At 57.1% G+C, this 17,434-nt stretch overlaps 1 protein-coding gene and 1 long non-coding RNA gene across 3 annotated transcripts; one reads left to right on the forward strand and one right to left on the reverse strand.

Moving 5' to 3' along the window:
- Positions 1-320: 320 nt before the first annotated feature.
- Positions 321-1,748, reverse strand: LOC109501202. The gene is made up of 2 exons (XR_002159161.3): positions 1,482-1,748; positions 321-498 (listed from the first exon to the last, which is right to left on the reverse strand). It is a non-coding gene; the product is annotated as an uncharacterized LOC109501202 (long non-coding RNA).
- A 60-nt stretch (positions 1,749-1,808) lies between these two features.
- On the forward strand, positions 1,809-12,404 carry SERPINA5 (serpin family A member 5). 2 transcript variants are annotated; one of them, XM_006933079.4, is made up of 6 exons: positions 1,828-1,951; positions 6,535-6,633; positions 8,035-8,667; positions 10,000-10,270; positions 10,632-10,779; positions 11,310-12,404. In XM_006933079.4, the coding sequence occupies exons 1-6, from the start codon at positions 1,942-1,944 to the stop codon at positions 11,496-11,498; spliced, it is 1,350 nt and encodes a 449-aa protein (XP_006933141.1). In that variant the 5' UTR covers positions 1,828-1,941; the 3' UTR covers positions 11,499-12,404. The 2 variants fall into 2 exon arrangements, with proteins under 2 accessions (XP_003987999.2, XP_006933141.1); XM_003987950.5 differs by lacking the exon at positions 6,535-6,633 and having other exon boundaries at positions 1,809-1,951.
- Positions 12,405-17,434: the final 5,030 nt, after the last annotated feature.

A 17,434-nucleotide genomic window follows, 5' to 3' on the forward strand; every position in this document is an offset into this window, starting at 1 on the left:
GCAGGCTAACGCACGGGGCATCGTGCCCTGAGACCAGCGTCCCCCCCAAACCTTTCTCTTCGGAACTTACCCGGCCTCTGCCCCCTTCCCGAGTGGCAAGGAGAATCAGGGGCTGCCACAGACTTTCCCCAGATTCTCAAGAGATTCCTTACAATATAGGCTTAGAAAGCGATACATGGGACGTGTCTATGAGCAGCTGGAGAAGTCCTTCCTGTCTTGGTTAACCCCATCTTTCCCCAATGCTTCCAGCTGGAGCCCATTTGGGGGTATGGGTTGTACCAGGATCCTGTCGCTGCTGTAATCAATTATTACAAATTTAGTGGCTTAAAATGACAAGCATTTATTCGCTGACAGTTCTGGAGGTCCAAAATGGGTCTTGCTGGGTCAACATCGAGAAGTCAGCAGGGCTTTCTTCTGAGGGTCCCTGGCCCATGGCCCCACGTCGCAGCCTTCTCTCCTGTTTCCGTGATCACGTCGCCGCCTTCTGATTCTGGACCCCTGTGATTGCAGTTAGGGCCCACCTGGGTAATCTGTGACAGTCTCCTCCCCACCCCACCCCATTTCAAAGTCCCTTTAGTCACAGGAGGCGACATTCACAGGTCCTGGGTATCAGGACGGGGATGTCTTTGCGGGACACGGTATCCATCCCGGCACAGGTGTTCACATGATTCCCACCCTGCAGAACATAGTTTAGGAATCTCTAGGTTATGAAAGGAAAGACTTTCGCTAGGTCACATGGCCTAGGGACAGACGACACCAAGCTTCCCCCTTGCTAACGCTTCTCCTTAGCTGTGTGCCTGTGGGCTGATTGCCTAACCTCTCTCTGCTTCTGTCTCCTCAGTGATTTGATGGGGGTGCTGGTACCCACCTTCCTGCACGTGGGGAAGGTGCTGAGCCCAAAGAAAGTGCTTGACGTCTGGTAGTGACTGTGTTTATCTCCAGATTGAGGCCAAGCTCAGTCCCCTCCTGGTCACAGAGGTTGTAGAGGGACCCTTGCTTGCCGAACACCAAGATGGCGTCCCTAGGCGATACCTGCCCCCTCCCACCCCCGCCACCCTGTCTCCTCTGCCAGCTCCACACCCCAGTTCACCCACAAAACTTCTGGGTGGTGGCCATACCCGGGACTCTTCGGTATTAGGAAACCGCAGCCATGGGGACCTTGGGAATGAAATAAGGGTTGAGCCAGCACCTGCCCCAGCATCTTGGAAATGCTCTTGAAAGGGTGGGGCTGTGTTTCAGAGCCCCAGTTTCAAGGTCGAAAAGGGCAGTCCAGATGAGCCCACGGAAATCCTAGATACGGCCCTTTTGTAAGAGCCCTGACTTTGAAGTTGGCGACCTGGGCCCTCGGACCCACTTTGTCCCTAATTTGATGCTTGATTCTGAAAAGTCCACTCATCTTTTCGAGCCTCGATGCAGTTGTTAGTGCAGAGAGGGGACCGTTGTGACATGGTCAGCCCCTCTGGGTCCCACCAGACTCTCACCGTTGGACGGATCTGGTAAACACTGCCCAGGAATCCGGCAAGCACGTGGGGGACTGTGGGGACCTTAGGCTCACACCACACTCCCCCCGATGTAGAGCTAAGTGGCTGCAGGAGACAGAGGAATCAGCCCGGAGAAAGGGATGTTTGCCAGAGGGTGTCCCTTTCCCTGTGTCTGGAATGCCAGCAGCGGGTCGCTCCCCTGGGGACCCTGTGCCACTGCAAGCAAACGGGGGTCTGTGTGGGGCCGGTGGGGAAGCGAGCCCGGGTCAGAGCTCAGGTGGCTGTCCCTGCAGCCTGCCTGTTGGCTAGAATACCCACGGGACAGGACAGGGCTGGGCCAAGGGGGGGCGGAGTCAGAGCCCGACTGTGGTCAGCGACAAATGCTGGTTCCTGCCCCATAGGCTCTCTGCTTTACACTGAATGTGAGGGACTGTCACCTGCGCCGTGTGCACGCTCGGCCATGGGACAGGGTGAGTACAGATGCCGTGGGCAGACAGAGGGCCCGGGGGCGTGAGGGTGTGCGTGGAACGGCGAGGACAGGAGGCTAGGGTTATGGGATTTGGAGGGCTTCAAAGCTCTGGTGCTGTCCCAGAGTGAACAGGAAAATTCCCCCAGTGGCGGGGGGAAGGAGCCAGGGCCTGTGTGCCCCTCTCCCAGCTGTGTGAACTCGGGCACGACTCTAAATCTGGCTGCGCCTCAGTTTCCTTGTAGGTGAGATGCAAATGATCACATCTTCTGCGTGGCGACCATGAGGGTCCAGTGATACGGTAGCTCTCACCCGGGAGTGCCTTTGTCCCCAGGGCACGTCTGGCAACATCTGGACACATGTTTAGTTGGCACAACAGGAGAGAGGGCTGTGTTGGCATCTAGCAAGTAGAGTAGAGGCCGGGGGCGCTGCTAAACCCCTTACAGGGCACGGGACAGCCCCCACGACAAAGAATACCCCGGCCTCTAATGCCAACAGCGCCGAGGCAGACAAACTCAGAAATGACATAGTGGGGACAGGGTATGTGGCACACAGGCGGGTTCCCCGGAGGCCGTCGCTTGTCTCTCTTGTTTTCTGTGCCTGCAATCTCGGACCTTTAGCAATCACGAGAAGCGATCACGTACCCGTTTGCCTGTTTCCCCCAGTTGGGGCCACCCTGCCCGGAGGGCTGCCTCCCAGAATGACCACAGTGGCTCCTCGAGGGCCAGACGCCGTTTGGCTGTTGGTGAAATAGGCAACACGTAGACACAAAAGGAGTGTGATTTTCAGTGTTTCTAAGGACGGGGCCCTTGGCAAGAGATGTAACCATAAAAGGGGACGATGCACCCCTGACCAACGTCCCCGTTCACTGATCAAGAAGCCGCAGCATGAAGAATAAGGTGGTGGGTGGGGCGGGGGGTGGGGGGTCAGGACGTGGTGGGTGTTTGTGGTGACGGTGGTTTCGCAGGTGTGCAGGGTAAATAGGAGTGGCTTCTCGTATGGCAGTCGCGCCTCAGGAAGATGGTCTTAAAAAAAGAAAAAGGAAACAGAAGGTGAACAGCAGGGTGGGAGGTGTTCAAGGTCACCTGGCAGAGTTAGCCCTGGGGCCAGGAGGGCTCAGCCCTGGGTGCCCAGCCCAGCTCCGCATCCAGCGTGTGTTCTAAAACCTCTGAGCCACAGGGAAGGACTTCATTCATTCATTCATTCCTTCCACAAAGGTGTCTGAGCACCATCGCTGACTGCCAATCTCACGGTGAGAGCAGGTGTCGATGCGGGTCCTGTCTGTTAGGAGCGCATGTTCGAGTCGGGGAGAGAGGCCGGGACACAAGAAGGCACGATGTGGGGTTGCATTTCCATCGCTGATGGAGCAGTGAGTGAAACGGAGGGGCCGTGATAAGAGAATGCTACTGCAGAGGGAGGGCCAGGCAGGGCCACGGCATCACCCAGAAGTGGCATTCAAGCAGGGGCCTGAGGCCCAGGGAGAAGCTGGCCGTGGTCAGGGAGGCTGACAGAGGGTTCCAGGGGACAGCACGGCGTGCAAAGGCTCAGGACTGTGACGGGGCTTGTCTACTGAGCTGAGAACTGTACCCGGAGGACACACGTGAGCAAGGACAGAGCAGATCAGGCTGAGGCTGGGGAGAGCCGGGTGGAACCAGACCACACGGGGCCCGGTCGTGATCGCACGGATCGGCTAGGTCCTGCCCCACACACGGAGGCTGGCAATGGCACCCCTAGGCGGCAGGGCGCTGAGACCCAGTCGGGGACTGAGGGAGAATCCTTCAGATGCCGTGTGTAGAATGGGTCTGGGGGCAGGAGGAGGTGTGGGGTGGTCGGGGTGAAAGGCGGAAGGTTTTCTATAAGGACGTGGCAGGGAAAACTGGGAGAGGCAGGCAGGCGTGAGACCCGTTCTGGAGCTAGAAACCGACAAGCCTTGCAGGTGGTCTGGGGACGGGGAGGGAGGTGAAGAAAGTTCCCTAGGTCACTGCTCCCAGGAAGCTCCCCGGCGTCCGGTCCTTAAGCATCCAGGGGAGCCTGGGGTTTTGTCTTTCCCTCCCTGCCTGGGCCCTCAGTCGTACATCTCCCTTTTCAGCGGACAGACCTCCTCAGCCACACCTCCCACCGCAGAGTCCAAAGTTGACCCGGTAGGACTTTGTTGCCTAACCTTTGGAGTAAATGCAACAGATTTCGAATCCCTGGACGGTGGGCTCCATGGGAGGACTTCCTCAGCACCCGCCCACCCCCTGCCCTCCCCAGCCGGCTCAAGTCACTTTGGCCCGGGATGCCAGATGGACTTGATTGATCTGCCCCCCTCCCTCGGACCCGTGGGGCATTTCTGCAGAAACACTGGCATCAGGAGGGGGTCGGCCAGGCCCGGCTCCGGTCTCCCGGCTGAGAGCTGGTCTCCCAAGAGCCAGGCTCCCAGGACCCGAGGCAGACTCACCCCCGGGTCCAGGTTGGCATGAAACTCTGTCAACTCTGTCATTTCCACCAGAGGCCCAGCAGCGGGATGGCACAGCCTGGGCTTAAACGTAAGAAACATGAAATGAGCACCCCGAGGCCTCCACTTTCTCGGAAGCGATCTCTCTGACCCTCTGTTTCCTCTTCTGTACCAATGATGAGAATGATACCGACTCCGTGTTGCTGTGGAGGCGTAGAAATGAGCTAATACAGGTGAACGGCGTGCGAGAGACCCCGGGAAACTCACCATGAGCTACAGGAGAAGAGGAGAGCTGTTACTTTTTTTTTTTTTTTTTAATTTTTTTTTAACGTTTATTTATTTTTGAGACAGAGAGAGACAGAGCATGAACAGGGGAGGGTCAGAGAGAGGGAGACACAGAATCTGAAACAGGCTCCAGGCTCTGAGCCGTCAGCCCAGAGCCTCATGCGGGGCTCGAACTCACGGACCGTGAGATCGTGACCTGAGCCGAAGTCGGACGCTTAACCGACCGAGCCACCCAGGCGCCCCCGAGAGCTGTTACTTCTTAGAGCCACGAAAGGAAGACAAGAGGCAGTGGATCCACCAGACACAGGAATCTGGATTCGAATCCTGGTTCCATCATCACTCACCGGCTGGCACGAGCTAGTCCATTTTGCTAAGCCTCAGTTTAGTCATCTGTGAAACGGTGCCCATAATGTTCACTTTTGTTGACGGTTGAATGTAGTGATATTTGTAGAGTGGCCTTTCTAAATACTGGCTTTAACAAAAGATAAGAGCGGGCCCAAATGGAGAGAGGTTTCTAGGTCCCCACCAGCAGCCTGGAGGAGAGTGAGTGAGGCTGGGGTCCCCTCCAGAGAGACCCCACTCCCCAGGGAGACTCTGTGGGCTCTGGCCCATCAGGCCTAGACCTCTGGTGTTCGTGGGGGGCAGTGGAGGGAAGAAGGGTTACCGGCCACAGCAACTGACAGACCTTGAGTTGTTTGTAAAGAAACTGAGGCCCAGAGAGGGGATGCGACTGGTCCAAGGCCACCAGGCAGGCTGAGGGACAGGAGGCCAGAACTCTCCTGCGGGAGTCAACTGCCTCTAGGCCCCACCCAAGCAGGAAACTCCCTCTGTGCCTGCAACTATTCTTTGAAGGCCTTTCTTTTAGGGTGATCATGAGCTCGGGGTTAATCTTTGATAATAAGGGGGAGGAGAGCTGCGTATCTTGTCCACCAGGATCTCGCTACGGTGATGGTTCTAACACTTTGCAGGAGGGATCATATTGTGCTGCAGAACAGACTGTTTTAAAGGGCCCCGAGATTAAACCACCCGTGTCCTTGAAAGACTGGCATTCTCAGCGTGTAAACAATAAGGGAGTGTCAGCCTGGGAAGCCCGGACCCTGTTTCTTAATTATCTGCAGATTAGCAGCTATAGTGGTGGCTGCTGAGGCCGGGAAGACAAGGACTGTGACACAGAGAGGCTGTGACACAGAAGGGGGGGGGGGCAGGGATGTGGGGAAACCAAATGGTGTGGCGGTTTAGAGCATCGGCCTTGAGCATCAGCACCGGGTCTGGGCCCACGCTTTGCCACTATCAGCCAGTGACTCAAGCTCTCTGGGCTTAAGATTACCCATCTGCAGAATGGCTCTGGTCGAGGAACCAAAGGCTGCTCTCTTTGGTCCTGGGTGGCCGCAGCTTCCGCGGACGGAACATTCTAAAAGGGGTTCCTTTATGAGCTCAGGGGCAATTTGGAGGCCAGGGTTGGCGAGCGCGGCCTGCTCAAGTCGCTGGGCTTCGCTCAAAGACAACGGCCGCCCAGGTCCGCCTGGCCCAAGCTCACCGGCGCCCCGGCCACCACCTCAGCAGGCCACTTTGCACGCGATGTCCAATGCAGATGTTTGGGGCCCTTTGGGGGTTGGGTTTGCGTGGGTCACGGGACTCCGGCAGGGCCCTGAGGCTGGGGACCTGATGACATGGTGTCCAAGGGGGGAGAAGACCCAGCTGGAGGGAGTTCTCACCCCGGAGGAAGGCTGCCGTCAGCGGTCAGGCAGGCCGGCGCGAGAGCGTTGGGGGCGCGTACCCCACGCGCACAGCAGAGGAAATGGGGACCTCTGGTGGGGGGGTGGCTGGAAGCTGCCACAGCCACAGCTCGCACTCTACTGCACCAGGTCCGCGCGGGGCCCTGCTGCGACACTTCAGGCATGTCGAGTCCTTAAAGCCCCCAGCCACGGCCGACACGGGTTCACGTCATCACCTCCATTGTACAGGTGAGGGACAGTGGCACGGGGCCGTAGGTGACTTGCTCCAAACCACACTCACAAGAAGCAGCCGGGCTGAGACTTGAGCCCAGGAGGCTGGGCTGCAGGGGACTATGAACACAGGGGGCTTCGGGAGGCCTCTGGGGCACAGGAAGCACTCCTGGTTGGAGAGGAGGGGTCTAGGTAGATGGACCAGAGGGAGGAAAGGGGGAGGAGGGACTGAAGACCCGCCAGGGCCCACGTAGGGGGCGGAGGAGACACAAGAAACGAGGGCGTCCTCGTCTGGGGGACGGAAGGAAGGAGATAGGTGTCGGCTGGGCCGCCACAACAAAGCACCACAGAACAGAAGGTTCCTGTCTCACTGCCTGGAGGCCCGAAGTCAGGTCAAGGTGCCGGAGAGGCTGGTTCCTTCTGAGGCCCGTCTCCTCGACTTGCAGATGGCGGTGTCCTCCCTGTGTCCTCCCGCGGCCTTCCCTCCGTGCGTGTGCGTGTGAAGCTGTGTTCCCATCTCTTCTTCTCATCGGACCCCAGTCAGATGGGATCAAGGCCCGGCCACAGACATCATTTTGACTTAATTACCTGTTTAAAGGCACTTTCCCCAAATACAGTCACGTCCTGAGGTGCTGGGGGTTAAGACCTCAACCCAGGAGTGTGGGGAACACAATTCGGCCATCACAGAATAGGGGGGGAGTCTGGGTGCTCACATTAAGAGGGCAGGATTTCCTCACAGGGGGGTGGGGTGGAGGGAGCGGGGGAGGGGCTCTGATGAGGAGCAAGGCTGGCCGCAGGGTCCTAGAGCAACCCCCGGGGGGGAAGGAGAAAAGGGGCTGATTGGCATCCGAGTGGTCACGAATGAGCCTCTGGAGCCTGGCCCCTGCCGGCCATGATGTTCGATGTCCATTTGCTGAGCAAACAGGGATAAATCCAGCAGTTCTGAGGGGTCCGTGGGGCGTAGTTGGTCTGAGTTCACGGAAGGACCATGAGGCCTTGCAAATGCTACCCCCAGGGGATTGGAGTGACAGTCACAGGCCACTTTGGAAGCAGGCGTCTCTTGCCGTGGCCCTCTCAGAGATGCTGATCAGGCAGAACAAGGAACGCCGTCCAGCCCCACGTCCCCCCCTCCCCGTAACGCGCACCCTGGTGCGGATGAGAGCATTCTCGCCCCAGTGGCCAGCCCCCACCTCGGGGCTGCACCCTCCGCCTTCTCCTTCCTCTCCCGCCATGAGGCCCTCACATCCCCCGGTCTCTGCCCTCGAGCCCCTGTGGCTCTTCTTAAACCCTCGCTCCCAACCTCACGGGCTCATCGTCTCCATGGATGCTGTGCGCTGGGTGGTGACATCTCTGGGGTACCGGCCTTACCCGCCTCCCCCGGTCTCCTCTCCGAGGACACCTTCCCACTTTCCCTTTCAGGACGGGGCTCAGCCACAATGCCGCTCTGCCTCCTCTTCTGCCTGATGTTCCTCAGCCCGCCCGGGGCCACCCTGCACCGCCACGGCTCCCGGGAGACAAAGAAGAGGGTCAAGGAGGCTCCCGTGGTCAGCACGGTGGCCCCCATGAGCGGGGACTTTGCCTTCGACCTCTACCGGGCCTTGGCTACAGCTGCCCCCGACCAGAACATCTTCTTCTCCCCTCTAAGCATCTCCGCGTCCCTGGCCATGCTGTCCCTGGGGGCCCGGTCCGACACGAAGGCACAGATTCTAGAAGGCCTGGGCCTCGGTCCCCAGGCGGGCTCGGAGCAGGGGCTCCACAACTCCTTCCGCCAGCTGCTGGGGGAGCTCGCCCGGCCCAGAAAGGGCCTCCGGCTGAACCTTGGCAACGCTCTGTTCATCAGCCCCACGGTGCCCGTCCAGGACGCCTTCCTGAGTGCCGTGAGGACTCTGTACCTGGCAGACACTTTCCCCGCCCACTTTGGGGACCCCGCAGGGGCCCAGAAGCAGATCAACGACTACGTGTCAAAACAAACTGAAGGCAAGATTGTGGACTTAGTTAAGGACCTGGATAGCACTGAGGTCATGGTTATGGTGAATTACATTTTCTTTAAAGGTAAGACCCCTGCGCTCGAGCCTCAACTCTCTCTTTTCTGCTGCTTTGGTCAAGAGAGCACCCCGTTCCCGCACATACAGGAGTGGGCGTAGATTTAGTCCCTTCTGGCGCCTGCTGACAGAGTGAGGCCAACAAGCAGGAGAGGGGAAGCCAAGCATCTTTTTATGGTGTAAGGTGATGTCAGCTACACCAGGCCGCTGTTTCCTCCGCTGAGGAAGTGCTGGGTCCTGTCCATGGGCCCTGGTCCATAACATCCACATGGGTTCTAAAGCATGAGATCGCCGTGGCCACCATACTGCTATTGAGGGCAGGACCGTGGGTCTTGGGGGGGCTTGGAATACCTTCCCTTGGGGAGCGTCCTCCTCGGGGCCATTCCCTCGGCCGGAGAAATCTCTCAACAAGCACCTGTCCCTTTGGAGAGTCTTCTCCCCGCTTCCATAACAGCTGGTCCCTCCCTGACATTTCTCGGGGACACCCCTCCCCCACTCGGTGCTCACGTCTGCTTCTCCTTCTACACGCTGAGCCCCTCGGTGCCTGTATGGGGTCTGGCTGAGGGTGGGAAGGCAGGAGTGGGTAGAGGAGGGGAGGGGAGGGAGAGAGGAAAGAGGAAACTAGTTACCCTGTTAAACACCTCCCCTCTTCCGATGAGCACGGATGGCGAACACCCAGCTGGGATTCCAAGATTTCTTGTCCCCTAGTGCAGGGCTCTGTCTATGACACCAGGCTGCAGGGGACAGGTGTGACAGAGGCCGAGTGGGGCACCGGGGTGGGTTCCGTATTTGATGACTATGAAGAAGATGGAAGCAACTACTTGTATCCCGTTGACGCAAGAGTGCAGGAATCAGACAGAGCAGTAACTATGCGTGAAGGCTTCTCAGTAGGAAGAATCATGTATTTCCAGGAACCTTACAAACCTCCCTCCCACACTTAGATCAAAATCCACAAACGGGAAAAGAGCGGAGAACAGAAAAACTCAGCCAGACAGAGTGTCACTTTGTCAGACGTCCATATTTTTTACCCTCTTCCCTTGGATGTTTGACCTCGAGTAACATCAGAGAATCAAACAAACAACCTTAGCGGTTGAGGGCCTCCGAAGACATGGAAACCAGCCTCCTGGCTCTGCACACGCAGAAGGAAAAGCCCTACAGAAAGTTCAGGCATGTCTCCAAAGTTCTAGAAAGGCGAGCCTTTCTTTCCCCAGGGTTCGGCGGTCACCGCCACCGAGGAGACTTCGCCGAGGAGGGTGAGGTCTGTTCGAGGGAGGCGTTTGCTGTCTCTGTGTTTTTCATCTGTGGCTGAGAATTGCTCCCTTTTTTCCATGTTAATATTTAGCTAAGTGGGAGACGAGCTTCGACCACAAAAACACTCATAAGCAGGACTTCCACGTGACTTCGGAGACGGTGGTGCAGGTGCCCATGATGAAGCACAAAGACCTGTATTACTACTTCCTGGACCGGAGCCTCTCCTGCCGGGTGGTGGGGGTTCCCTACCAAGGGGACGCCACCGCCCTGTTCGTTCTCCCCAGCCAGGGCAGGATGGGGCGGCTGGAGAATGGACTGAATGAGAAGACATTGAGGACGTGGCTCAAGATGTCCACAAAGAGGTATTCCTCAGATGACGTGGGGCCAGCCTGACCCTGCACATGGCCACAGAGACACGGGGGGGAGTGGGAAGGACTCCTCCCAGCCCAGGGGCTGCCTCAAAGCCCAGGGAAACAACGTGAAGTCTTAGCCTCCGGGGCCCTGGCAGGGCTGGGGGGAGCAGGGCAGGATGCCCTGTGTCCCGAGGGTGCCATCGGAGTGGGCGGGGAACTCTGGGGGCAGCCCAGGTCCCAGTGCAGAGTGGGGGGGGCTCTAGATGGGGGGCTGAAGGGTCATTATGAAGCCGAGGGGAGATGGCGGGGATATGAGCTCAGTGAGCCGATGCTCTGGAAGAGTCTAGGAAAGTTCCTCTCCTCTTTCCAGGCAGCTTGAGCTCTACCTTCCCAAGCTCTCCATTGAGGGCTCCTACCAGCTGGAGAAAGTCCTCCCCAAGCTGGGCATCAATGACGTCTTCACCTCCCATGCTGACCTGACTGGCATCACCAACCACTCCAACATCCAGGTGTCTGAGGTGAGCTCAGAACCTCCTGAGCCCCTGTTTTCAGAGATTTCTGTTCTATTCTATTCTATTCTATTCTATTCTATTCTATTCCTTTCTACTCCACTCCACCCCTCCCATTCCATTCCATTCCATTCCATTCCATATTTTCCCTCTCTCTTTCACTCTCCTCTCTTCCCTTCAAGAAGCAAAGGTACCCTTTGTGTCTTATCCTGTTTGCAATGGGTCTTAGGGGAAGGAGCCCCCCAATGAAGCCATCAAAACTAAGAATCAGGTGCTACCTCCTTCACTCACTAGCTGTGTGACCTCCAACAATTGCGTGACCTCTCTGAGCCTCTTTTCTCTACATAAAATTGGAGGCCCAATGTGCAGTCACCGCCAGGCACAGATCCTAGCCACACAATCGTCCCGTGTGCTGCCTGCTTTGGGGCGCAGCCGCACGGAGACTCTGACGGTGACGCCACAGGCAGAAGCTCTGCGGGCTCCCGTGATGGTATCTTCCAGCCCCGGTGGCTCGGTGACACCCGATGTCTCCTCCGCAGATGGTGCACAAGGCCGTGGTGGAGGTGGACGAGTCGGGGACCAAAGCGGCTGCAGCCACAGAGACCGTCTTCATGTTCAGGTCGGCCCCAGTTAGCTCTCCCAAGGTCATCCTCAACAGGCCCTTTATCATGCTCATTGTAGAGAACTTCACGAACATTCTCTTCCTTGGCAAAGTGGCCCACCCCTGAGGTGGGTGTTTCCCCTGAAAGGCCACAGGCCTCCGTGGTGGCAGGTGAAGGCTCTGTGGCATCTATCCGCTGGGAGCTGATCCACACAGGTTCCGTTTCCTTGACTACTGAAGTTTTTACAAGTAATAACGATAATAGCACTGATATGCTGATGATTTGCTTCTTCTCACACAACCGCAAGGCGTGGGGGTGCCTTGAAGAAGAACGTTCGGTCTTGCCCTCGCCCTTCATCAGCGGAGTCTAGCACTGAGGCCCAGAGAGGCTGGTTGACTTGCCCAAGGTCACACAGCATGTTAGCGATAGAGAGGCGCCCACAGCCCAGGCACCTGACGCCCAGCCCGGTGCCGCAAAGCTCTGTGGGATTGCTGCGGTTCACATCTCTACCAAGAAACGTATTTCCAAGCCCAGTCCTCCACCTGCTAGTAATACGGGCTATCACCTCATCACGGTTTAAAATCCATCATGCTTCCCGTGCGTGGTTGCATTTATCTGCTGGAAAGAACACTGAAATGGGAGTCCGGAATGGGGCTTCTGTCCCAGCTAACCAGCTGTGGGACATAAGGCTAATAGTGTCCCTCTCTGGGCCTCTATTTCCCCCATATACACAACGCAAGGTCAGCTCAAGGGCTGAAGGCTCCTTGACACCATATAAGGAGGCTGGGGTGTTCCGTGCCAGTCACGGTGGATTTTAAGACGTTCAAGTGCTACTTGTCATTGAAGAAAAGCCAGTGGAAATGGCCCATCACAGCACCAAAACCATCCTGTGGCTTCAGTCACAACCTCCTGGAGTCGGCTGGGGGCGGGAGGACGGAGGCCTGTTGCAAATACTAGAGGGATCAGTTGAAGATACTGGTGACTGAGAGTGCGTTTTAGTGTCAGCAATAACAATAAAGCATTTTGCAAACACTGGATGTCCGACGGAAGTAACTCTGGAATGGAGACACTAGCCCCTGGGGACACTTTGCATCTGTGTGAGCTCCTGAATCCCTGGACAGCCCTGCACAGCGTATCAGGGCACCCATTTCGTAGACGGGACATAAGGTTTGCCCCGAGACCCAGGACGGTGAGAAGCTCAGGCTCTGGGACCTGGATGGCACAGGTGTTGGCTTATGGCGGGACAGATGGCTGCAGCTGGCCCCAGAGCGCTCACCTGCCTCTGTGTTTCGAACTCAGGACAGCGCTTTAGGATTGGGCCTCCTCGTGGGGTCACGCCCGCTCCTGTGTGCCTATCCCTTGCAAAATGCATTTTCTGCCCCGGCAGACGTTTCTCTCACTGTCTGCCCTGCCAGTCCAAGGTCAGGGTAGGCCCTGCCTGGCTGATGAGTGTAAGGCCAAGGTCCAGCGTTGTCTAAAGGTCACTGGGCACATGGCCACCAAACAGGTACTGTGTGTGAGGTTGGGATGGGCTCTGGGGCCGCTGCCTGTCACTGCTGAAGCTCCCAACTGACCGTCATTGCGGGCCACGTAAGTCCATTTGTCTTGCGATCCTGGGATCGTTGAACAAATGATATGGCAGCTGGGAGACAGAGAGAGACAGAGTAAGGGGGGGGGGAGGTCAGGAAAGCTCTCTCCGAACAGGTGGTGCAGAGCTGGTCTGGAGGAGTAAGTAGGTCTGCAACAGACGGCAGGCTGGGCGCAGGGGTGGGACTCCAGCAGAGGGAAGGGCTGGGGAATGGTGTTGAGCGAGCTGCAGAGTGTGGGAACCGCGGGACTTCGGTCGCCACCAGTGCCGCCACCAGTGCCCCAGGGACCCGGACCACCAGGCTGGTGCCTGTTCTCTCTCGTTCCGATTTCAGGGTCGTTTGAATACCCGGGCCACACCCTGAGCGCCCCCTGAACCCCTTGTGTCCCTCAGGCTCCCACCGGCAGGTAAGCGCAAGCCCCCACTCAGCCCTCTAGGGGGCGCGCGCGCACCCATACACCTGCGCCCCCGGAGCCCCGCCCGCCCTTTCTTCTCTTGGCTTCGTCCATCCTGTCTGGTGAACTAAGGGGATGAATGGGTCTGCGGGACCTCACATGCAGCAGGCATGACCGTCCTCCTCGGGACCCTCTTTCTTAGCCACTGTGTTAGGCTGCCAGGGCCGTCGTAACGAAGTACCACGACCAGGGCAGCTTAACAGCAGAAATTAATGTTCTCACAGTCCTGGAGGCTGGAGTCTGAGATCCGGGTTCCTCCTGAGGCCCCTCTCCTTGGCTGGGCTCGCAGATGGCCTCCTCTCTTTGTGCCCTCACATGGTCCTCCCTCGCGGTGTACTAACCTCCTCCTCCGTCTCGCGGCCTCCACCGGTCAGACTGGATCGGAGCCCACCCTACCGACCTCACTTTAACTCAGTCCCCTCTTGAAAGGGCCTTCCTCCAAGTACAGCCACATTCTGAGGTGCTGGGGCCTAGCTCAACAAATGAACTTGGCGGGGGACACAACGTACCCCGTGACAGTCGCTTACCTTTGAGTTCCTGCAGCTATTGCCAAGTCAGTCTTGCTCTTGGCAACGCACTTTTATTCCCCCCCCTCCGGCCACATGGACTCTCGGGACCTCCCCCTTGCGACCCCCCTGCCACCAGAACGTGGAAGACCATGCTAAGCCGAGGACTCCTTCCCCCACCTCTTCTGTAGAGACTCAGACCAGAAAAATGACCTTGGGCTCCAAGAGGAAACACTTCCCACCCAGTGAGCAGCCCTGCCCATCCCATTCTCGCTTACTTAGCTCTTTCACCCAAAGGCCATTGTTTGTGGGTGCTGAAGGGGACTCGGGCATGGAAGCCGTACAAGGGCACAGCGGTGCATCCAGCAGACGCGGGCTCTGGCCATAACCAGGTACACAACCAGATAAATAGGATTGTAAACTGGCGAGGACAATTTGTTCGTCCACAGGTGTTTACTGAATGCCCATTGTGTATCTGGAACCGTCCGGGGTGTTGCAAATAAGCGAAGAACACCACAAAAGTCCCTGCCCTGGTGGGGCTCCATTCTTGTGTGGACAGGCAATAAAATAAAAAAAAATAACAAAGAATAAAATAGGAAAGAAGAGTAAACAATGCATGTTCGTTGGTGTTAGGTGCGAAGGAACCTGAGCTTGATTGAGCGACTTGCTTCTACAAACAGAGCCCAGGGAGGGATGGGGAGTCATGGTCAGTGGAGAGATCTGACGCCCGTTACCCTAAGTGGTCAAAACCCTAACCCCCAACTGGATGGGGTTGAAGGTGGGGCCCTTGGGAGGTGATTAGATCATGAGGGTGGAGCCCCCATGAATGGCATTTGTATATACACGTATATTTTTAAAGTTTATTTATCTATTTATCTACTTTGAGAGAGAGAGAGCATGAGAGAGAGATGGGAAGGGGCAGAGAGAGAGAGAGAGAGAGAAAGAGAGAGAGAATCCCAAGCAGGCTCCATACTGCCAACACAGAGACCCACCCGGGGTCCGATCCCATGAACCGTGAGCCAAATCAAGAGTCAGATGCTTAACTGACTGAGCCACCTAGGCGACCAGCAGTTTGTGCCCTTATAAGAGACACCGCAGAGAGCTCCCTCACTCCTTCCGGTGGGACGGCACGCCCAGAAGCCTGTGACCGGGAAGAGGGTTCTCATCTGACCACGCTGGCCCTGATCTCAGACCTCCAGACTCCAGAAGTGTGAGAAGTACATTTCTGTTGTTTACAAGCCGCCGTCTGTGGTCTTCTGAGCAGCAGCCCGAGCCGCCGGAGACACCCGGGGAACTGTCACAGCCCAGGGGAGACTGAGGAGACGTGGAAATTACATGTAATGCGGTTTCCTGGACGGGATCCGGGAAGAGAAAAAAGGGCATTAGTGGAAAAACTGGTGAGATGCAAATAAACCTGCACCATACCGACGTTCACGTCTTCGCGTCGATGACTACGCCATGGTTACACAAGACGATTCTGTCACCGGAACTCTCTGCACCGTTTTTACACCTTTTCCATGCATCTCAAGTCATTTCAACGTAAAAAGTTGTTTTCTTTAGAAAAATGTGACAAAAAAGCAAAGGAAAAAAGTCAAAGAAAAGAGAAGAGAAAAGAGGAAAGAAGCGAGAAAAGAAAAGAAGATGAAGGGATAGGAATGGGATCGGGGTTGTAAAGACAGAAGCAGGAGGCCACTTACGGAAGAGAACGGGCGCCTAGAGAGACAGCTGGGGAGACCTTCTGCAGCCGGGGGTCCGGAGGGAGCTCCGAGGTGGTGGCCTCGAAGCCGAGATCCGAGGGAGAAGCAGGATGGAAGTGGCAAGGACTATGAACAACAACCCAGAGGTGGGAGAGTGTGTCCTGTTCACAGAGCTGAGTCTCGCGCCTCCACCAACACCCGTGTCCCTGTGCAAGGTGCTGGCGGCGGGGGGGGGGGGGGGGCGGAGAGGGGGGGACAGGGATAATACCAGGTAGCACATGGAAGCCATCTGCCGCATGCCTGACACTGCTCTCCACCCTCTGCAAGTTTCATCTCAGTTAACAGAAAGTCAGAGAGTCACCTGCTGCAAGGGACTGGGGATGGCGAACAGGTGACATCAGTGCCCTTCTCCACTTTTCCGCGGAACCGCACCCCGAAACAGACCATCTCCCACCTTTCCACAAGCAACGAGGTGGGAGGGAGGCGGCACTAAGTTAGCAACAGCTACAGACCCCCAATTCCAGGTCCTTGGACCCCTTCGGAGAATCCAGCGTGATTTTCCACGGAGACACACGGAGTACAGATAAGGAGACACTCCTACCTACACCCGTCTGTGCACACGTCCGCACACGCAAACACACACGTGTGCACACGCATGCACGTGCACACCCAGCCTGCTGGAGAGCGGTGGCTGCGCAGTGGCTGATCCAACGCCATTATGCTGAGAGCTGAGCATTCACGGTTATGCCTGGGGGTCGGGGGTGGGGGTCCCCCAGAGTCTTTTCTCTGAGACCCTGCTCCTCCCTCAGCCTCCCACAGAGGCTGCCGGGTACCATCTGTGGATTTGATCACGTGTCTCATTCCTTCCCAGATGGTAAGGGCCCCAGGCCGGGGTGGGGAGGTGGATCTGGAGGGGGGCAGTGGGGGGTGAAGGAGTATGAGAGGTGGGTCGGGACATGTGGGTCCGAGCCTCTGCTCCCACAAGTGCCGAGCAAGGTGGTCGTGGGCAAGCAAGGCCCACGCAGCAAGGCCACGCCTCTCTTGCACAGAGGAAACGATTGTAATGACACCCGGGGGCCAGGCTGTTTGAAGGCTAGAAGCAAATCAGGCAAGGGAGGCAGCTTTGACCCTGCAGAAGCGTTTCTCAAACATAACTTGGGGAGCTGGTTGAAAGTTCATATTCCTGATTCCACCCAAGGAATCGAAATGTTTGGGGCTGGGCATCTAACGGCTCGAAGAACACTTCTGCAGGATTCTGCCCAGAGGTCCCTGTCTGGGGAGCATTCCGGATGCCCCCCGAGCCCGGCCCTGGAATCCCAGCTCCCCATGCCTCCTTCTAACAGCTTCCACACCATACAGGTACTGTCTTTCGGTGTGTTTGGGTCTCTTTATAGACCACGAGGTCCGTGAGGGCCCTGAATCATTTCTACACTCCAGTGCCTGGCACGGGGCTTGGCCCGGAGTGGACTCTCGTCGGATGAATGAATGAGGGGATGGCCAGCTGGTTCCACAGGATTCTGTGCCTCTGCAAGTCCTCAGGTCACTGCCGGAGACTTCTCTGTTCCTTGGGTGGGACACCCCTTTACACGCCCTGCAGGCGGGGCTGCTGATAACATCCAGGATGCCCTGATTAATAAGAACCCCAGGTAATAAATCACTTTTTAGGATAAGTATGCCCCAGAGGGATTGGAGGCATTTTTGCTTGCTCACTCTCAGCTCTATCTGTAGGGAGCCAGCAGCAAGTGCGTCCCCACTGGCCAGAAGCCAACGGTCTCACGGCAGAGATGGGAGAAGTGACAGTCGCAGGGATAGCAGG

This window comes from Felis catus, chromosome B3 (assembly GCF_018350175.1).
Source record: "Felis catus isolate Fca126 chromosome B3, F.catus_Fca126_mat1.0, whole genome shotgun sequence".
NCBI lineage: Eukaryota > Metazoa > Chordata > Mammalia > Carnivora > Felidae > Felis > Felis catus.